Below are 22,492 nucleotides of genomic sequence, written 5' to 3' on the forward strand. Positions count from 1 at the left end.
AGAGTTTTTTCTAATAAACCATGTCCATAACATATGCATGCTAATATGCATAAAGCCAAATGTTGAGGGCAAGAGGGAAAAAAATCAAAATAGATAAATATAAATGCAAGATATGGCGTGAAAAATAAAACAAATGGGATAGCGAAGGAATAGTTTTCAAGTTAGTGGACTACGGGATGAAATAACTTCAAAATAGAACAAAATACATTAGAAAAGAAAAGGTCAAGGAATAAACAAGAATAAAAATTTTAATTCTCAAGCATATAAGATTGGAGATTTTGTTATAATTATATATAAAGTACGTGAATGGACAGATAAAGCTAATAATATCATAACTCTATAAATAAAATGAATATATCATTTGTTATATCAAATATATGTGAATCAATACATAAAGAAAACAATATTGCAATTTGCAAAAAGTGAAGAAAAAATAATAAAAGATGAAATACAAAACAAGCAAATGAAAAAATTGAAATAATTTGTTTTCTAGAATTGAACTTTCATGCTTTTACTAACACTTGCGATCAACATGCGGTGGAGCCTCTTCAACAATCAAGTATTGATGGATGATTCAAAAGCAGGCGTTTAAATTATTTATAGGATAGAATAAGAGAGTAAATTAATAGATAAGAACATACTACTCAAGGATATATTAAGGTTCAAAAAATCCTTGCTGAATGATGTAAATAGTTTTTATTGGAAACGGTATAAATGGATGGTTGATTAGGCAAGTACAAGTAATCAAGAATATAGTGCAACATATGTTAAGAAGAAAAGGTTACAAATATTTTTTTATAATAGTTTTAAAAATAAAATATTTATTAATTATTCTATTTGTTATTTTATTTTAAAAAATTAAAAAATCAGTCATATCCAAAGTGAGTTCAATATGCTTCGCAATGAGCTTAGAGCATGCAGGTACGATAAATGGAAATAAAAAGGTGGGGATACATTTATCAACTAACATAAATTTTTTATTATTAAATCAATCATATAAAATGCATATGTCAGTACAGCTTTTTTTTTTTTTTAGCTTTTAAAGAGAAAGGCAGCAGAAGTCATTTGTTTCTGTGGACCGACATTTTTTTTAAAAAAAATTTATAGTCATTTCTTTTGTTTTTCTTCTCAACAACAAATGCATATAACTACAACCAACATTGGCAAAAGTTGATTTAATTGAACCATACCTTATTTGAACAAGCTCTAAATCAAGATATTTCCTATCCAATTTAGGGCATCTTAGATCATGCGTTAAGCCATGGAAAAGAGAGAGTTACTTGCTCAACCAACCAAATACCAATCAAAAAGTGACGCGTAATTTTTCTATCGAAGGCTAAAAAAATTATTTAACTTGGATTATTCATTGAGAGAGAGAGAGAAATCAAATTAACGTTCCAAAAAAATCTTTGTCCATTGTTTATTTTTCCTACTACTTTATTCCATTAATGATGGGATCAGCAAACGAATAAGTATAACTTGATTAACTCTGTTTCAAATGACAGGAAGGAAATAAACCCACCGTTGAAGAATATCTACCAGGAGATGGACTGTATCTGACTTGCTGGACAAACACTAAACGAAGATCTCATAGTCCCATTCCTCTGGATTCGGGTCATATTTTGTTTTCTGATACTGTGGTGTACAGTTTAGTTCTTTGGTACAAAAAAAAAGACCGAATCTAATGGCTGGCCATTTGATATCCGAGCAGTCTCGGCGGTGGAAGCTGGCGGCGGCAGCCTGAATTCACCGGAAGTTTTGGTTGGAAAAACCGACCCATCGCCTCTATCTCGTCGCCTCGCTTGTCGTTGTATCTTTTTCACCTTCCTTCGCGCCAAGAACCGTTGGATTGCACAATGATCGCTTCGAGATCTGTGCAGGCGGGTAATAGAAGTTCAGAGTGCTTTGAGATCTATGTTAGGCGAGATCGAACGGTGGATGTATTGAAAGAAGATCAATCATTCTTTCGTGCTAAAGATACAACCTGAACCCCTTATGCGAAGGACCCGGCGCTGGGGTTTCGAACGAAAGAATAAAAAAAAGTCCCCCGTTTCCTAAAGGGGTTATCCTCGAACCCCAAGGCTCTCCCTTTGTCCCCGCTTCCCGAAGCCGTCCAAAGCTTCGGAATCGAGGAGAGAGTTCCTCGTCCTCTCCTCCCCACTTCTTCTATCCTTGAACCCCCTAGAAATCGTTTCTTTAGCGTTGGGCGAATTCCATAGAATTCCAGAGTTTTGCAGTCCGCTGGGTTTGTTTTGATTGGTTTTCGACTATGTTCGCTGGAAGTTTGGATTTAGACATGGTTTTCTTGGTTTCTTGATGACAAGCCATGATTTCTTTGAGGTGATCATTCTTTCCCCTTCTTCATATCTCTTCATCTTTTGGTTTCAATCAACGATAGCCGCTGGATTAACTTCTTCTATTTTTGATTAATATATTTTATTGATTTTTGAAGCAGGGGTTTTTGGAGTAGGCATAGGAGGAAAGTGCTTGTTGCTCTCGGAGTATTTGGAAGTGGTTATGTTATTTATAAGCTCCATGATGCTCACAGAAGAAGAATCTCTGATTTGGAGAGGCAGCTGGAAGGCGAGCGACAAGTTGAGGAACTCGTTAAAGCCCAGTATGGCTTCTTTTTATACCAAAAATTTCATTGTTCAATTATTATGGAAGTACCCAAATATCAAAATCCAATTTTTATTTCATTTGATTGGTAGATTGCAGACGCATTTTGAAAACATACAAAGAATATCAGATACGACAACATTGCCATCTGCTATGCACTATTTGCGGTCTCGGATATTGGAGGAGTTGGATCTTTCTCATTTGACCGATAAGCTAATGCAAGGGAAGGGACAATCCAATCCTCTTACATTCGAGGAGAAGCTCGAGCTGTGGGAAAGGCTTAAAATTCTAAGTATGCCATCATTTTATACTTACATTTGCTGGTGACATTAATTGTTTTATGTTTCATTAAACTATGGTGATTTTTTGCTTTCTGTAAATTAGCATATAGCATTGAGCTGGGATCTGCTTTCCTTGTTCTATTTGCATCTTTGGTCACATTTTAAGGGATAAAGTAGGATGTTGGTGCTTTTGTTTGCAAAGAATGATATTTTCTGCTGATTTTGTTTGTCATGAATTTTGCCTTTTCAGGTTTCACGAGAATAGCTTCCTCATTGTGGTCAATGACAATGCTTTGCCTGTATGCTAGGGTTCAGGTCAATATCTTAGGGAGGCATCTCTACCTAGAAATTGCGCGTGGTTCGGAAAGCTCTCAGTTACTGGTAAATGTCTCACCTTTTGCAAACTAGTGCCTGTGTATCTTCTAATGTGCTTTATCATATTATTTTATGCGCATGTTGCTACATTTGTTCATGCATTCTTCACATATGTTTTCACTCATGCGGACATAAATGTAGAAAGGAAAGACCCCCAAAATTATTTTTGTTATCGGTGATGTCGTCATTGTTATTATCATCATCATGTGCAAGTTGCATCAAAACTCACTGCCTCAACATTGTAAAAATCCTTTTCAGTCTACTGATCTTTCAATCCTTAGTTCGGAGATGTAAGATTTCAAACCTTCATAGTTGGATCATGAAAGGTTTCCCTATACGAACAAGCATCTCTCTTCCTGGTGCAGTTTTATCATGATATATTAAAAGTATTTGGTTGTTCTTAATTGGTATTTACTGGTAATTGGTGTTTCTTGCAAGGACCAACTAATTAGTTCATTCATTGAACTTTGGCTTTTTCTAAAGTTGTTTTTTGAGTGTTTTGAAACTTTAAATGGTATGTCATGTAGGCATTGGAATAATCTCAACAGTTATGTATTTGAATCTTTATGTAGTTTCTTCCTCTTTTCGCTTTTACTTGAGTTTGCAGTTGCAGGCTGAATCCCACAGGACATGCGAGATGTTGTGATTTAACGTGGCAGGGAGATGTGGTATAGTGTGCATGTTTTGTGTGCTAATGGTTTGTTGCAGCATGGTGTATGGGTGCATGCATAAGTGTGCTATGCGCATGAGGAGGCAGAGGAGCTGGAAGACTCATGGTGAAAGAAGATGTTGTTTGTTGAAACCCTCCATTTTGCCTTCTCTCTCTCTCTCTCTCTCTCTCTCTCTCTCTCTTCTCTCTCTCTCTCTCTCTCGCTTTCTATCTCTCTCATCCCTCCCTCACCCAGCACAGACCCCAACAAAAAAACTCTGTTCTCAATGACATGATTACATTTGTTGGTCTAACATCAAAGGCCTCATGAAGTTTGTTTCAATTCTCTTAGGGCTTGACAAAATGGTGATTCTTGTTATCCAAAGGCATGTTTCTTGTGCACTATAGCTTTTTTGCATTACTTAGGGGTTTTTTGAAGGGCCATCATAGAAACCTCGCCTTGACACTGGCAAGGCACTAGGGTGGATCTTTATTGCACCTTGTGCAATGGCTGCACCTTCAGCTAGATGGATTGTACCTAAATTTAGTCAATGAAAACACTTCTATTACCTATTTGATAACTAGGACTGGGTTGCAAGATTCATTACCTAATTAAACATTCATATAGTTCATTTATAACTTGTAACAGTCAGAGGTGGGGCAGTTAGCTGCAATTTTTCAGATGTTTTCTAATGTGTTGTGCTAATTGGAGCCCCTTCTCGTGTTATTTGTGATTGATTTATTGTCGTTTGGTGAACATAAATGATAGGTGACGGACGTCCTTTATAGTGATATCGACCAAGACAACGTTTTAGTTAATAATATAAAATGTCAGACAAATTATCCATCGTTAATAGCCAAAAATAGCAAATTTCAAACAAAGGTCCTTCATAGTGATACTGACTAAGAACATGTTTTAGTCAACAATGTTTGCTGCTTCTTGGAGCAAGCAGCATTGCTCCAAGAAATATTATTGCGGACTAGCTCCTTTGTTTGAAAAACCCTTTTTGGAAGTCCATAACCATAATTCTTCCTTAGTGGTTGTTGGCAAATATAGCATTTCTATATGTAGACTAAGATCAGTAACACTGAATTCTCTCGTTTGAATGGAAAAACAATGATCGGTATGAGTTCCTGAAAACTATATAGTATAATTCCTTTGCCGACATATCAAACTGTGCTCTTGTTGCTCGCATTAGTCCATAAATTGTTTTCCATGGAATGGAAAAATCTCCTACATGCATATTTATCTCTATAATTTGTTATGCTGGAAGCATTTTTAGGGTTTGTGATGGGGACATCAGCTAGGTCCCCATTTTATTTGCATATTTGCTTATTGTTATTTCTGGGTTTATTTGTGTTTAGGGATTTATTTGTGGTTTATTTTATTCTGGGCTTATTTTCATTTTAGGGCTTATTTGTGGGGAATTATTTTATGTAAGGGGTTTATTTTAATTGTTCTTATGGGGCCCTATTTAAAGGGAACTTGTAAGCTGATTAGTTTTTTTTAATGCAGAATTAAAGAATTTCTTCCCCCACGTTTCCTCTTCTTCTCTTCTCCTCCCTTTTCCTTCTTCTCTTCTTCTTCCCCCTTCTTTTCCCCTCTTTCCCTGTTTCATTTTAAAGTTAGTCCGACATCAACTTGGTATCAGAGCAAGGCTGGTTTTTTCCCTGCTGCCAAAGCCCCGATCCAACAACAGCCCTCCTTCCTCATTAGTTCTCACAGTGCTTCAAGGAGAACAGGGCCTTCCCTCTGTCAGCCTGTTCAAAAAAAAAAAAAAAAAAAAGATCGTTCTTTCGGTTTTCACAAAAAAAGGGACAAAGGGATCAACCCTGATTCACCGAGCTTCTCTCGGTTCCTCTCCTTCCCTCTGTCAGCCTCACACACAAAAAAAAAAAAAAAAAAAAAGGAAGCTCCCCTGTGGCCGAGCAGTTCCACTGTGCCCCTCCCTGTCGCAACCACCTCTTTCCATCAGATTCCCCGGAGGCCTCCCTGCAGCGCCACCTCTGGCCCTCCACCGGAGCCTGCAACCGACGCCACCACCACCTCTGCCGCGTCTTCACCGTCGTGCCACCACCGGTGTATGGCCGAGCGTCGCCGGATTCCGGGATTTCTGTGGCCGCACGAGTATTACACCGTACGTCGACCACGGACACCGGAGCGCGTTGAAGGACCGCGTGTGACTCCCGCTGCCGGAAAGAGGAAGAGCGTCGTCGATCTGCTTGCCACCTTGTCCCTCGGCACTGTCGACGCACCCGCCGACCACCGCGCGCAAGATTCCGGCCGCCACCACGACCAGCCGCCGCCTGTTGCCGCCGACAACGGAGTCTCCGTCGCCGTTCAGTTCGGCCGCTCCGCAACCACCGCCGAAGCGGCCGGAACGCCCTCCCGAATCGATCGGGAGGTTGAAGAAGAAGTTACGGTAACGGGTCGACTCTAAACCCGTTACCGCAAACCCGATAGCCCGGGTCCACCAGTAAGTTTAAAAAAAAAAAAAAAAAAAAAAAATTGGCACGTGACCCGCACGTGCTGATTTTTACCGTTATCGGAGCGGGTTTCATTCGAAACCCGAAACCGATAACCCGAACCCGTTAAGGTTCAAAAAAAAAAAAAAAAAAAAAAAAAACCTAAACTAACCTCTGTTTCAGTCGAACGGAAACCCTAGGGTTTCCGCCGCCGACGCCATTGCCGCCGTCCCTGCCGTGCCATCTCTGCCGCCGACGCCTTCTCCTCCGTCCACCGAGCCGCGCCACCTCGCCGTCACCGACCCCGCCGCTCCCGCGACCGCCCGATTGCCATCACCCATCCTCGGCCGCCTCCTTCTCGCGGTCGACCACAGCGCCATCGCCCGAGACCTCCGCCGCTTCCTTCTCCTTCGTCAACCGAGCCGCACCGCTTCGCCGTCGCCGTCCCCGCCGCTCCCGCAACCGGCCGATTGCCACCACCCATCCTCGGCCGCCTCCTTCTCGCGGTCGACCACAGCGCTATCGCCCGAGACCTCTGCCGCCTCCTTCTCCTCCGTCAACCGAGCCGCGCCGCTTCGCCGTCGCCGTCCCCGTCTCCGCCGTCGCCACCAGAGCTCCACCGTCCGCGCCTCTCCATCATTCACCATCGACTCATCTCACGAGTTCACATCAGCCATCCGACCGCCCTGCAAAGCCCCCTTTCAACGGGCCTATTCTTTCCCAAGAAGCCACAGCATCCCTCCCCAGTCCAACAGAGTTCACCCGAGCTCAACTGGCCCGATCACACTCCACAGTCTGCAACCGTTTCTCTCCACAGCAGGCCAAAACCCATTTTAGTCCAAGCCCGTGCGTGTCTCCTTGAGCGCGGCCCAAGGCCTTTGGCTGCAGGTCCGATCTCAGGCCCAAACCAGATTATTCTTCAGCCCAATTCAACAGCCCAGGAAGCCTTGGGTTCAATTCCATAACTCCAGCTAGTTCTGCCCGGCGCCAACTTCGTGTTCGAGACTCCACGAGCAGACGATTCTGGTCAACTGTATTCACCACAGGTAATAGGTTCTTCCTCCTTTGGGCTTGCTTATCTAAATATGTTCTAGTTCTCTTGCATGACAGCCCTATTTTGAAACTTATTTTCTTGTCAAACTGCAAAAACCTAGAACATTTTCCACCACACCCGTCCTACTTCCCAATTAAATCTAAATATTAAATTAGCACCCCTTAGTGTCAGGACATCATCAACATCCATAGATCAGATTACTTTTAGACTTTGAATGACTGTAAAACGTGTTTGCAACCTAACTTCTTATAGTGACTAATTTTCTACTTTAATTCTGAAATAACCAAAGTACAAATTAGTAACATTTAATTTTAAGTTATTTTTGTGAAAAGTTGCTGATTTCCGAATTCATAGTAGGTTGCATTAGTGGGTTGCATCAGTAGGTTGTCCTGCATTACCTTTAGACAATTAGGGTTCATTAGTAGTATTGCATATCATATCACCAACTTGGTATCATATCACCAACTTGGTATCAGAGTAGCTCCTGTATGCCCACCCGTAGTGGTAGAGAGTACCTCCTCACTGACTCTCAGACCCCTTCATCCGCCATGGACCCCAGAGTCATACAAGATATTCTGGAACAATTAGCTGCAATACGAGCTGATAATGCCGAATTCAAACGTGAGATCCGTGCCCTAGTACAACACCCTAGGACTCCGGAACCATCATCCCCAATCGCAGCTTATCCCGAGTTTGGTTTGACCACACCGCCTGCAGCTTTTCCCCATCCCCCTAGGAACCAACATCATCCTGATCACCAGCGCGATCTTGACGAGCGACTACTTCGTACTGTGCGAGTAGAAGCCCCCACATTTGCTGGTCAATTAGAGCCGAGCGTGTACCTTGATTGGAGAGCAGCCATGGATAATTATTTTGAGTGGTACGATATGACTGAAGATAGAAAAGTACGGTTTGCCAAAATGAAGCTTATTGGGCAAGCTCACTGGTACTGGCATAACGTTGAACATCGGCGTGAGACCCAGAGGCTTCCACGCATCACCACTTGGGAGGATATGAAAGAGAAACTGAATGAGAAGTATCTGCCATTCTCTTACCGACAACGCCTTATGGATAGGTGGCAGAAACTAACTCAAGGAACTTCAACTGTTGCCGATTACATTACACAATTTGAGGAGTTTCACATGAGGTGTGGTGTAATCGAAGAAGAGACTGTTACTCTTTCTAGGTTTCGGGCAGGACTCCGTGAGGAGATCCAGAAAGAACTGATCCTCCGAGAGATTACTACCCTTGGCCAGGCATACCAATTGGCTCAAGACGTGGATAGTTTTTTACGAGTCCCTGTGGTGAGACGTACCGATTCTCGGTTCTTACCCCCAGGAGCCCGACCTAATCAAAGCCATCTCCCACAACCCAGACCACTCTCCAACCACCCTTCACAGCCCGGTTCTAGCCAAACACCGACTAGGACGTTCCCGGTGCCTGCTCAAAGTACATCCACTGATAAAGGAAAAGGCATATTAGGGTCCAACCCGCCCTTGAGAAACCAAACCCAGTGTTTCAGGTGCCAAAAGTTTGGCCATATTGCGTCCCAATGTAATGCCAAGACCTATTTGATGACTGAACTGGAAGCAGGAACCCAGGATACTGAATGTGTCGAAGAAATCTATGAACCAAACATCGAGGATTTTGTAGATGACTTTGGAGACGAAAAGACCGGGTTAGAATTTGTTCAGACTGAATACCAAAATGAGCCCACTGATAGGAATGACCAAAACCATAGGCTCCATGTGGTTAGGTGCACACTAGCCCAAACAAAGACCGAACAAGACTGGCGAAGAACCTCCTTATTTTATACACTTATTAAGATCAATGGTAAAACATGCAAAATCTTATTTGATAGCGGGAGTTGCATCAATGCCATTGCATCTGGAGTTGTTTCTCGCCTTGGCCTAAAATCTACCCCTCATCCTAATCCATATAAAGTAGCCTGGGTAGATAAGACGTCCATTTCGGTTTCAGAAAGGTGCCTTGTCCCGATTCAATTCCTATCTTATAAAGACGAGATTTGGTGCGACTGCCTTCCGATGGACGTAGGTCAAGTCATCTTAGGAAGACCTTGGTTATACGATAGGGACGTCACACTTCATGGTCGGTCAAATTCATGTAGTTTTATGTTCCAGGGTCGGAAAATTATATTGAATTCATTGCTTCCTAGAGAGCCCGTACCTGAGAAGAAGGGTGCTACACCACAAAAGGAAGAGTCACTCCACATCATTACTTCGAAAGAGGTAATGAAAGATATCGAAAGCCATTCACCTGTGTACGCCCTTGTGGCCAGAGTTATTAATGTGGAGTCAAATGTCGAACATCCGGCCGCCGTAGTCCCTTTGTTGGAGGAGTTTCAATCTGTCTTTCCGACTGATCTTCCAGAGGCACTCCCTCCAATGCGTGATATCCAGCACGTAATTGATCTCATTCCTGGAGCGTCCTTGCCAAATCTTCCCCACCATAGACTCAATCCAAACGAGCACACTGAACTGAAACGCCAAGTTGACGAACTCGTCACTCGAGGGTATATTCGTGAGAGCTTGAGTCCATGTGCTGTACCTGCACTCCTCACTCCCAAGAAAGATGGCTCTTGGAGGATGTGCGTCGATAGCCGTGCTATCAATAAAATCACGGTAAAGTATCGTTTTCCCATTCCTAGGCTGGATGACCTTTTAGACTACATGTCTGGTGCTACAGTTTTTTCCAAGATCGACCTAAAGAGTGGGTACCACCAGATTCGGATTCGTCCTGGGGATGAATGGAAAACAGCATTCAAAACCAAAGATGGACTCTACGAATGGTTAGTAATGCCTTTCGGTTTAACAAATGCTCCAAGTACTTTTATGAGGGTGATGACACAGATCTTTCGACCTTTCTTGAACAAATTTGTCGTTGTATACTTTGATGACATCCTCATTTATAGTCAAACTCAAGAGCTCCATCTTTCACACCTAAGGCAGGTTTGTGAAGTCCTGCAGAGAGAAAGCTTCTTTGCAAACCCTAAGAAGTGTGCCTTCCTGACTGATCACGTCACTTTCTTAGGGTTCATAGTATCTTCCAAGGGTGTCTCCGCTGATCCAGAAAAAGTAAGCGCGATAGTCGATTGGCCTGAGCCCAAGACCTTAGCCGAAGTACGTAGTTTTCATGGTCTGGCTACTTTCTATCGTCGCTTCATTAGGAATTTTAGTTCCATAATGTCTCCTATCACAGATTGCATGAAGAAAGGAGATTTTATCTGGACTAAGTCGGCATCCCAAGCATTTAAAGATATTAAGCATAGGATGACCGAAGCACCTGTCTTGCGGCTCCCTGATTTTACTAAGGTATTCGAGGTCGCATGTGATGCCTCTGGCGTTGGCATAGGTGGTGTGTTAAGCCAAGAAGGTCACCCTGTCGCGTTCTTTAGCGAAAAGTTAAGTGACGGCAGGTTGCGTTATTCCACCTATGATAAGGAATTCTATGCGGTAGTGCAAACTTTGCGACATTGGCGACACTATTTGCTACCGCAAGAATTTGTCCTGTATTCAGACCATGAGGCTTTAAAGTATCTCAATTCTCAAAAGAAATTAAACTTTCGACATGGCCGATGGATTGAGTTTCTACAAGCCTATACTTTTGTGCTGAAACATAAAGCTGGAGTTGAGAATAAGGCTGCTGATGCGCTCAGTCGACGGATCTTCCTCCTATCCATGATGAGCACTGAAGTAATTGGTTTTGAAAGGATCAGGGAACAATATACCACCTGTCCCGATTTTAGTAATGTATACCTGACCTTACGAGATGGAGTAGCGAGAGAGCACGATGATTTCTTTTTACATGATGATTATCTCTTTCGCTCCGACCGATTGTGTATTCCTCGAACTTCTTTGAGAGATTTTCTAGTATGGGAAGTACACGCTGGAGGACTGTCTGGGCATTTCGGGAGAGACAAAACCATTGAGATGGTGGAAAGACGTTTCTTCTGGCTGAGTCTCAAGAGAGACGTGGCCAAGATCGTCGCTCAGTGCCGCACATGTCAATTAGCAAAACAACGTAAACAGAACACTGGGCTTTACACTCCACTACCAGTTCCTGATTGTCCGTGGCAAGATGTTAGCATGGATTTTGTGTTAGGGCTTCCACGTACCTCGACCAAACATGATTCCATTTTTGTAATAGTGGACCGGTTCTCTAAAATGGCTCATTTTCTACCATGTTCTAAGACTTCTGATGCTTCTAGGATTGCGAAAATCTATTTTGACGAAGTCGTTAGACTCCATGGTATCCCTAAATCTATTGTGTCCGATAGGGATGTTAAATTTATGAGCTATTTTTGGAAAACTCTTTGGCACATGATGGGTACCAAATTAAAATTTTTCTCTGCCTATCATCCCCAAACTGATGGCCAGACCGAAGTTGTCAACCGAAGTCTAGGGAGTCTTCTCAGATGTCTGGTAGGTGAGCATACTAGGATTTGGGATCTCGTGTTACCAACTGCCGAGTTTGCATATAATAGTTCGGTCAATAGGACCATAGACATGAGTCCTTTTGAAGTGGTGAATGGTTATAAACCTAGGCAACCCATAGACTTGATCCCCATGTCTCATCAGCATAGAGTCTCTGAGTCGGCACAATCATTTGCTTCACACCTGCATTCATTGCATCAGGAGATCGGCAAACTTATTCACTCTAATAACTTAAAATATAAATCCTTTGCTGATTTGCACCGCCGTTATAAAGAATTAAATGTAGGTGATTCAGTCATGGTAAGAATTAGACCTGAACGACTTCCTTCGGGGACGTTCAAAAAGTTGCAATCTCGTAGTGCGGGACCATTCAAAGTCCTAAAGAAAATCAGTTCGAATGCGTATGTTGTAGATCTTCCTGAAGACTATGGGATTAGTGCGACATTTAATATTGAAGATTTAGTCCCATACAAGAAATCAACATTCATTCCTTCTGACCCTTTTGTTGATACATCCACTGTTGTTGATCACCCTGCTCTAGCACCTGCTAGTGAGCCTCCACCTCCCCAGTTTCATGCACGCAGAGAACACATAGAACATATATTAGATGAGCAGGTTATCTCTACCAGGAGAGGAAGCTACCAACGTTACCTTGTTCGGTGGAAAGGTCGACCCGAATCAGATGTGTCGTGGATTTCGCGAGCTGAGTTGCAGCGCCTTGACCCGGATCTTCTGGAGCAGTACGACAGCCGCCCCGATTTACACTCGACGGGGTCGAGTTTTTCTCACCCGGGAGGAGTTGATGGGGACATCAGCTAGGTCCCCATTTTATTTGCATATTTGCTTATTGTTATTTCTGGGTTTATTTGTGTTTAGGGATTTATTTGTGGTTTATTTTATTCTGGGCTTATTTTCATTTTAGGGCTTATTTGTGGGGAATTATTTTATGTAAGGGGTTTATTTTAATTGTTCTTATGGGGCCCTATTTAAAGGGAACTTGTAAGCTGATTAGGTTTTTTTAATGCAGAATTAAAGAATTTCTTCCCCCACGTTTCCTCTTCTTCTCTTCTCCTCCCTTTTCCTTCTTCTCTTCTTCTTCCCCCTTCTTTTCCCCTCTTTCCCTGTTTCATTTTAAAGTTAGTCCGGCATCAGTTTGGTTGAAACACAAGCCATCTTGCTTTGGTAGTTATCAAATATAGAATCCAAAGATCGCCGAACTGGTATCGGTAGGCGTACCGGTGGGCCACTGGACCGATTCGAACCGATACCATTGGTTCGGCCTGATTCACGCATCCAAAAGCCCCAAAAAATTAGCCTAGCCGGTATGGGCCGGTACCATTTTTTAATGCCGAACCGGACCGGTCGGAGACCGGACCGGTTCGGTACGGGCTAAACCGGCCGATACGGGCCGGTTTGGCATTCCTTGATAGAACCTGAACAAAACAATACTGAAATCTTCTTTCCACCAAAATTTTTGGCAATATTAACATTGTAGATTTGTTTATTCTTTCATGACTAGTTCTGTATTTCACCTTGGAGCACTTCTTTCAGAAAATCAATTGACATTTAGACCATCAAAAAGACAACATTTCATTTCCCTTACGGCAACCTTAGCAGATAACTTGTCCTTGACTGCCTTTTACCATCTAGGATTATTAAGGCTTCCAGAAGTAACTTCTGTGCAGATGCAATGGACAATAACAAGACAAGACTACAATAAGAAAATGATGGATTGGTGGCGGGTACTTTCTAAGCAATAAGACATTTACTCTCTTCTCATTTCAGATGATGATATGGCCCTCCCTTAGTCAATCTGAGCAATTTGCACATATTGTTTTTTCATGGCTATTAACATTTCCACCTGATCAACACTTCAAGAGTTTCTTTTGTAATTCATAGAAAATGTGCTATGAGATGATGTTATCGTAGATACAAGAACATGAAGGACAATACTTTCAAGGTGTGCCATCAGAGAATGTGACATAAATGCACATGTGATGTTCCATAATCCAATTAAGAAGAAAGTGATCAAACTAGATAGTATTACACAACAAGAACCAGCATGGGGACTCAGCCTCATGTGTTGTGTTCTCTTTGTAAATGTTCCAAGATCGAGTGGACAGAGTTTTAAGTTAAGACCATTTAGTAGCAAGGGGTCTAATAGAAGATTTTAAAGAATGGCAATCCATAAATGCCTGATATTTCCTCTTTATTTTTGTTTCATGAGGGGATTAAGTATGTGTTGGAGGATCAGTTAGAGGAGAATAAACAAAGTTGGGACTTCTGCTTATAACTGTACCTATATGGTTTAGGAATATGCCTATGAAACTCAGCCTCAATTTTGTTTTTGATTTAGGTATCTGTGGGATAAGGCTGCCTTGTTTTTTGTTCTTGTAGTATGATCAATTTTGTTAAGGTATATGTTCCTTGTTACTCTGTCTATGAATCAGCATTCTTTGCTATAGTTGGATAATTGATGTCTTGCCATAAAACATGTAATATGTATCCGCTGATTCTAAAAAAAATGATGTTACGTGGTGAGTGAAATGATTGCATTTGTAGGCATGCTGTTCTAGTTAATTACTGACAGATGGTTGGCTGTAGTTGATTCAATATATCTGTTGGAAATTTTACAGCTATCATTTATAGTCGTCTTACAAATAATTACTGATTAAGACATGCTCCATGAGAAAGGTATATTTTAGCGGAGTTCTAAGCGAATTTTGTAGTTGATAGTCTAAATCTGTGCTAAATTCTTTTCCAGTGCTATAAATCTTTATTCTTGCATCTTCTAGGGTTCGAGTTCATGTTTTGAAAATTTGAGGTTCCCCTTTTTGCTTGTTTGCAGGATGAATCTGACTCATTTAGCAGGCATGGGCAGCAAGACTTTCTAGCAACTGCTGATTATCTTTCTGCCCATGGCATCAACATGTTGATTATGAACATGCAGAATGCTGCTACTGGAGTTCTAAAAGAGTAAGAGTTAATACTGTTAACATCCTGTTCTTCTTATGCATGCTTAATTATTATATTACCCTCAATATTTTTTTCAAGCTTTTAATTAGGCTATAATGCTCTCTATCTATCTATATATATACAGAGCATCTTATCTGTGATTTCTTCTCTTTCCTTCGATTTTTAAGAATTAAATAGTTTTCCAATATGCCCCCAAAAGATTTAGAATTTCATTGCACGTACTTCCATGTTTGTACATGTATCTGATACGTTTTTGATTAGTTTATTTGAGTTTTGGCATCTGATTCTGTTAAACGGCGTAGTGGTAGTAGCTTAGTTGTTTTCTGTATATTATTGTTATCGATTTATATTTTGACTAAAGTTGGCATCTTACTTTGTTGATGATGAATTTGATGTCTTTCTTTTCCATAACCAAACCATCAGGCCCTGATGATATATTTGATGCATTTGTTTTGTGGATTTTAATCACAATGTGCAGAAAGCAGCTCAGGGATCTTTTCAGCATGGTCCAACTGCGTGAAACAATCATACAGATACTGGAGTCGTTCATGAGCATTGGTGGACCTAATTACTGGATGTTATACTTGGTTCCTGAGAATGCCACTGCATACAGGCAACTGATGGTTATGTCTGCCAAAGGTTTTGATGATTCCTCCATTCTTTTGGATGTTGGCAAGCTTGAGCAGCTAATGTCAGAGACACGTATGGTGCTATCAAGGTATGCAAACAGCGTTTATTCCTATAGAAAATACTGCTCCATACAGGATCCGACATCTGTCATCTGATTTTCTTCTGTAGAAATAACCTAAGCCTATTGCATATGCATATGCCTCTTGTTGTAATGTAACACAAGGCTGAAGACATGCATCTCAGGAGTCTCTCTGTGTCTCTCTGTGGCCCTTTTTGAAAACCGGGAGATCTTTTCGGACAGATAAGATCTTCCTGGTAGGATTCCTTTTAGAAAATATGTCGGCAGTGGAAGCAGTTGAAAGGGATCAGCATCTCTGTTAAACAAATGAATCCTGGTTTTTAGGGATAAGGAATCCCTTCTCCAGGGTGATTTACCTTATCCCAAAAAACGAGGGATTAGATTTCATCAGAGGAGGAGGTCTGCACCTTATCTAAGCATTACACATGAGACTAAAGGTGCTGCAGCCTGCTGGATGAGCCTCATCTCAAGGTTGATGCAACATGAGCCTGAGGCTTTTTTTTCCCAAAGAAAAAGATAAAAAGGTGGCAAACCTCATCGATCATTCCCTAGTAAGACACATCCAGAACAGTCAGCATTCAGTAAATAAAGACAAAGATGATGGAAAAGCAGTTGTCTACTGATGAAAAACAGCATGAGAAGCCCCAGAGCAAGGAAAGTCGATTGGGATCACTTGGAAAAGCTGTATAGAGTCCATTTACCAGATAACAAGCAGATATGGGTTATAGATGGTCGTAGCCTTCCTATTCCCATTAACCGAATCAATAATGGTTCTAAAATCCCCTTTAAGCCACACCTTTTTAGCTTTATTAACATCAAGGAACAGGTCTCTCCACTTATTTGGATTGGACAATTTTAGTTGGATTTGTCATTCATTCCTGGTATGGTTATGACTACTCATAGTGCATGCTTCCCTAGCCTAATGGAAGCTTTGTGATCCTTATATACAGGCCATGTGGGAGAAAACTGAACCTTTTTCTACCAGTGTTCCCTTAAACTTGAATGATGGCAATCTGAAATTATCGGAGCCTGGGATCATGGGCCATGCAAGCCTTTCAAGAATAAACAGAACCATGAAGGTAACCATTCAATGTTATCTTAAGATTTAGGAAGGAGATGCAACTGGTAGTGGAATTGAATCTTCGGTGGTGACCTGTTAACTAAGTTCTTTATGGAGGCTCTAATTTGAGTTCTTAATTGATGTTAGTGAAAATTCACACTTTTGAGCTAGAAAAGTAGCATGATTCCTCCATTTGCAATAAAATTTTGTTCAGAAACCAATTGCTTCTACATATAAAGATTCACACCCCACAGAGATGCATATTAGCATATAATCTAAATCATAAGTACACCAGCGTACTTACCATTGCTTATTCAAAGGGTAAGATGAGGGATATAATTTGTTGCATTCACAGACTTTTGCCACATGTAATATGGCAAGGAAACCATAATACGACCATCTTTCACACTGGGGTGGATGGTTTGAGGATTGAACTATCCATTGTTAATAGGCATAGCAGAAACATCACCAATATAGTGTAAGTGCCTTTTAGCTCGCTTGGGGTTGATCTGCATAACCATCCACAGGATATGCCACATTGCATGTGTAATCAATGCATCACTGGTAAAATTACGATCTTTTGCTAGTTGCTGCAATTACATGGCACAAAAGACAATTAGAAGTCAGGTGTTGGCATGTTTGTGTACCAATATTAGTCATATGTTGCTTAGGGGACCATGACTTTATACACAGTTTGGACTGTTACAGCATACAATATTGAATCATGCAGTAATATATAATAGTATAGCCTCATTGACATGCTTAAGCATCAAGGAATAAAAATATTCTCTTGGTAATTTTTTTATTTATTTTGTAAATTTTGGACTTTTAATAGTTGAATTTGAATCTTAGAAGCAAGATTTGGGGCCTAGTGCATCATGGCGTGTACCGCTGGTACTATATCTGTATCATTTTCAATAAGAGAACAGCACCTAGGATGCATCTGGGGCACTGGTTCTCTCATGGGCTGCAACATCTTAGTTGTCCTCGTTGGTACTTGCTGGGACAGTTGTCCTAACACTAGGGATGGCTTGGTATCTAGGGGCACAATTTATTTTTAATTTTTTTTCTTTATTCTTGTTGTTAATGGTCATCGATCCGCCCCAGTGCCATCCAACACTTTAATCCTTGCTTAGAAGTTTCTAGATTAGTAATGTCACCTAAGTTTTGAGTCCAAAGTCATATCTGTCTAGGGAAGCCCATAATACTTTGTGGACTTCGGGTTGATTAGTTGTCTTCCCATTTGGAAGAAGTTTAGGTCTTTTCCTTTTAGTACTAGAAAACATTATTCAGGACTTTTTCAACATCCTTCGCACGCATGAATGTAGGATGACAACTTTACATCATTTTATAATTTAATTTGGATAAAATATTATATACCTTTTGGGGTGGATTCTACATCTCTCTTCTACCTCATCATTACGTTCTTTTTATTATTATCTTTAAGTTTACCATGTATGAAATTCAGAGCTCATCACATCTTATCTATTGTGCTTGCCTAATTGTTTGAGTCAAGTTAACGTAATAGTCCTTCAAAAATTTTTAATACTTTTATGTGAAGTATAAAGGTTTATGGTATTGTATTACCTGAACATCTTGGATATGCAATACAGGCCAATGAATCACCAATATCTACGTGGAAGTGTAAGTGGATAGGAAGACAATGAACACTAGTGTTGCTTATCTTAGTGATTTAGTTGAGAAAATGAGAATCATATTAGAGTTGACATATTATACTTGATCTTAGTAGCATAAGCTTTCTCAAAGCCATTACTATCCTTGATGTCTTCGGTGAGAGGAGCACATACATGGTTCTAATATTTCTCAAGGCATGGTGACTTGCCTGCTCCATCTATCGATCTTTTACTAAAGCTTCTGAAGTTCTGATGAAAATATATAGAGTTGAGAGTACTATGCTTTCTCCTGTGCTATTTTAAAAGCAGACTTGAAGTAAAATTTTTCCCTCTTTTTTGGCCTGTTGATTTATTTCTTCCACCCAATGATTGAAGGCCTCTGAAACATTAAATTGTTCTCAACAGATTTTGCTGAAAAGCATCTGGTATAAATACTGATCTGTTATTAAAGTCAGGTCTGAAGTAAAACTTCAGGTTGGATTGATCACCACAACCAATTGATCTGTGTATATTTAGTGCCAGTAACTTGAGAAATGAATCCATGTACAAGTATATGAACTAAACCTTAAGGCAATTTTACTTTCAGATCGCATGCATTATCTATTAACGAAAACTCTATCCATTTTTCCAAGAGACCAGTGGTCTTCACTACATTGATAGATTTTATGATTTGGCAACACTCATGGGAATCTTCTACTTTGGAGTTGCTCTCCAGACCAGGTACACAACATGCTTAAAAGATGAATACAAAAATGACTTCTTGTCTAACAACTGTTGCACCGCAATGAGCCTTATTTCATAGCGTAGCAAAAATAGAAGACTTCCATAGCATATTCAATTTTCTCTTATAGCTATAGGACTATATAGAAACTATATACATAAAAGCCTGTATCTGTAATTTCTGGTATACAAGATTAATGCACTGAAAATTTCATGATCAATTTGCTTCAAGTTTGATAATGATGGGCTATTATTTTGCCCAAAAAGAAGTTTGGTTTTTCTCAGATTAGTTCTCGGTTCTCACAGTGAAGAGTCAAGACATGACCTACAGACATATAATGTGATGAAGCTCTTATTGTGACTGGGGAGTCTTGTAGGAGATTATGCGGGACCACTGTTAATGGTTGTCTTTTTTGACCCTGTGGAACAAGCTTAACCTCAAGGTGGAGAGAGCACCAACCATATTGTTCATCATTATGGAATTACTGAAAGCGGTTAGATGTAAAATGTTTGTGCTTAGCAAATTATCTGCCTTCTTAGGAGTGAGCAGGTTGCAGCACTAGGTTTAGGTGATGTGGGGCATGGTGCTTCCTTTGGCAGAGCCATGTTGGGTTGTCACTTTCCTCTCATGGAAATAATTTGCAGCACTTTGAAAGGTGCCTTGCATAGCTGCTGGCCAATAAGGATTTGAATCTTTGTAGAAGGGGGGTGGAACATATCTAACCATCCCATATTTTGTTTTTGTTATATTGCTGGTTTCTCCGATTCATTTCAGAAAATACTTGAGAATTCTGAAATGAAGAGATCTCTGCTCTTCCATATGGCATATCTTATTCCTTTTGAATTTAAAAGCAAGACCAGCTGTCAATTGCAAGCAGTAAACATCAGTACTCTTAAACATGGGTATTGAGTTTTTACATGATGGTTATTGGCCAGATTTGCATTTATAGACTAAATCTTGCACCATGCTGGGTACATGGACACTGCCTTTAACTAGGAGGAAGAGTTCATTCTTGACATTGGTGTCCAAAGTCTGTCAAATTCCACTCAAACCATGTCTATGCTAGAGACAAGGAAACATAATTTGAATATCAAAGAATTTGTTAATAGATATGCTTTATGAGTACATCAATTTTCTTTTTTAATATTTATCAGGCTGAAACAGAGGCTACCAAGAAACATTGGTCATATGTGGTGAAAACTGTTTATGTTCTCAGAAAGAAAAGCTTTTAATCTTTTACTTTGTCGAAGTCTTGAACTTATGTTTAATTCAACAGAGTAACTTTCTCGATTCTTATGTCATCAATATTTGTTTGTAGCCCTGATTTTGGAAATATTGTGGAGATATCATTGAAGAAGGTAGTTGATTTGCTAGTGGATGATATTAGCATGCAGCTTGAAGGGATTAGTCGACCCTCCGGAGTTCCCTTGGCTAAGCTATTGCCTCGAATAACGCAACTTAGCCTGCCACTGCTCGAGGAACCCAGCGACAACAAGTTCATTCAGTCCATTGGAGGACTGCCGGAGGTTGAAATGTTTTACACCCTTCTATATGCAAACATGCCCATACCATCACACGATTCTTCGAAAGAGATGTAACCAATACAATTACCATCTGTAGCATGCTGGATCTTCATTTACAGAGCTTGGTTTCTTACATGGGGGTGGCGGATATCCCAACAGTGAAGAAAAATTGTGTAATAGTTATTTTTTTGGCTGTGGCGTCCGGTATTGACTTATTGGCTGTGGCTTCCAGTATTTTTTTTGGCTGTGGCTTCCAGTATTGGTTTGCAAGGGTATTTCTGAATGCTTTCTAGTTTGCATGCGTGAATACTTTTCTGGATCCTGCATCTGTGTCTGGTCGTTCACTCTTAGAAAGCAGCATACTCCTTCAAAATATAGGGGGGTCTCAATGCATCCTTGATAACTACGTAATTTTTGTTCTGGTTCATTCTTTCCTTGGCTTCTGCTTGCTTTTCGTCTTTGATGCCCCCTTCCTGTTATAGTTGATTCTTGGTTGCCCGTCTGACCTTGCTCAGTTGACAGGCTCCTTCCCTCTTCCAACGCTACCTCAAATTTCTTGAGGCCTTAAGATTCTAAACTTAATACTTTGTATTCTGTCATTTGAGATAGGGTTGCATGATTCTGGAATAATATTTTATATAACGTTTTACTAAAATATTTTTTTTAGATTAAGTGATGATATATTTATTCGAGCTAATAAATTTTTTTTCAAATGCTGGATGAAAGTCAAATCAGGCTTCAATGAGGCCTAGCCTGATTCTGTCCAGACCTCGTCAAAGGCAATCTACCAAAAAAAAAAGTTCAAATCATTGCAAACCAACAATGGATAACGGAGGTATCAGATTTTTTTTTTCATTAAAACGACAATTCATATAACTCTAACTTGAATATATCCAGCTATATCAAAAAAAAAAAATAAAAAAAATAAAAAAGTGGGACTATCAACTATATATGTCCAAAAAAGCTCTCCGAAGTGCCGAGCGACGTAGGAGGCGATCCAATCAGCTGCTCTGTTCGTCTTTCGGTACATATGTATAGCATGAATATCATCCATCTTCTGAACCAGTCTTCGAATTGGTGACCGTCACTGTACCTATCTACATCCTGAATCTAGTTGATCATCATAGAAGAGTCCTCATCAAGATGCACCCGATTGGCGCCAAGAACCCTTGGTGATAGGCAGGGAGGAGGGTTCAAGCATTGTCTTTCACAGGATCCGGCCGTTAGGTGTGTTTGAGTCAAGCTCATCTTAGTTCAACTTTGAGGATTAATTTGGTTGAAAAAAAATATTTTTTAAAAAAACTGATGCTTATATTATGTCTGAAAAAAATAATTTTTATATTATGATTGACGATAAAAAAATAATATATTTCAATATATTAGATTGCCTAAGTGTAAATATCTATTATATTTCTAATAAAAAAATATCTTACATTATTCTATCTAAAAACTTAAAAATATTTTTAAAAAATAATTATCTAAATTTTCAACCGAAGAAGAATAATTTTTTTATATTTCACAATTTTTTATTTTCTATAAACTATAAAATTTTATTTCCATAAAAAACTATTGACCATATGTTTTTTTCTTCTCTTCCGCGAGCTAAATAAATCCCGAGTTGAAAGACAAACCGCTCTTCAAGATGCTAAAGGGAATGCCAAAGATTCCCTAGAGATTTTTCCTTGTCTTTTTTTTTCCCCCTTGCACGGTGGTGGGAGTTCCACAAGCCGCTTTTCAAGAAGCTCAAGGGAAATGCCAAAGATCCTTAGAGATTTTTCCTCGTCTTCCCCACACCCCCCCCCCCCCCCCCCCCCCCCCCCCCCCCGGCGCACTGTAGGAGTTCGCCGTAGTCGTAGATCTCAGCTCAACATCTTAAATGTAATGTCAATAAAATATTGATTATTCAATAAATCGTCTAATTATAAGGTTTTTATAATGTAATAATCAAGCTATTGGGAGCTGTACATTAAC

General features: G+C 40.3%; 1 protein-coding gene across 4 annotated transcripts; it reads left to right on the forward strand.

The window, feature by feature from the left end:
• The first annotated feature begins 1,728 nt into the window (after window positions 1–1,728).
• Window positions 1,729–20,813, forward strand: LOC103723476 (peroxisome biogenesis protein 3-1-like). 4 transcript variants are annotated; one of them, XR_015968488.2, is made up of 8 exons: window positions 2,009–2,340; window positions 2,456–2,617; window positions 2,712–2,911; window positions 3,151–3,281; window positions 14,747–14,874; window positions 15,353–15,592; window positions 16,534–16,662; window positions 20,317–20,813. XR_015968488.2 is itself a non-coding variant. In XM_008814395.6 (7 exons), exons 1-7 carry the CDS (start codon window positions 2,327–2,329, stop codon window positions 20,594–20,596), a joined length of 1,155 nt encoding a protein of 384 aa, XP_008812617.1. In that variant the 5' UTR covers window positions 1,729–2,326; the 3' UTR covers window positions 20,597–20,813. The 4 variants fall into 4 exon arrangements, 2 of the variants coding, with proteins under 2 accessions (XP_008812617.1, XP_089780742.1); XR_016396087.1 differs by having other exon boundaries at window positions 2,061–2,340; window positions 2,453–2,617; window positions 20,317–20,453; XM_008814395.6 differs by lacking the exon at window positions 16,534–16,662 and having other exon boundaries at window positions 1,729–2,340.
• Window positions 20,814–22,492: the final 1,679 nt, after the last annotated feature.

Source organism: Phoenix dactylifera, chromosome 1, assembly GCF_051530095.1.
Source record: "Phoenix dactylifera cultivar Ajwa chromosome 1, Ajwa_hap1_PhDact_Kaust_v1.1, whole genome shotgun sequence".
Taxonomy (NCBI): Eukaryota; Viridiplantae; Streptophyta; class Magnoliopsida; order Arecales; family Arecaceae; genus Phoenix; species Phoenix dactylifera.

Bases quoted from the DNA above. Each gene is read 5' to 3' on its own strand.
- LOC103723476 (XM_089924616.1), top strand. The intron at 3,282-14,746 runs GTAAATGTCTCA...GCTTGTTTGCAG, and splicing joins CGGAAAGCTCTCAGTTACTG to GATGAATCTGACTCATTTAG. The intron at 14,875-15,352 runs GTAAGAGTTAAT...CACAATGTGCAG, and splicing joins GCTACTGGAGTTCTAAAAGA to AAAGCAGCTCAGGGATCTTT.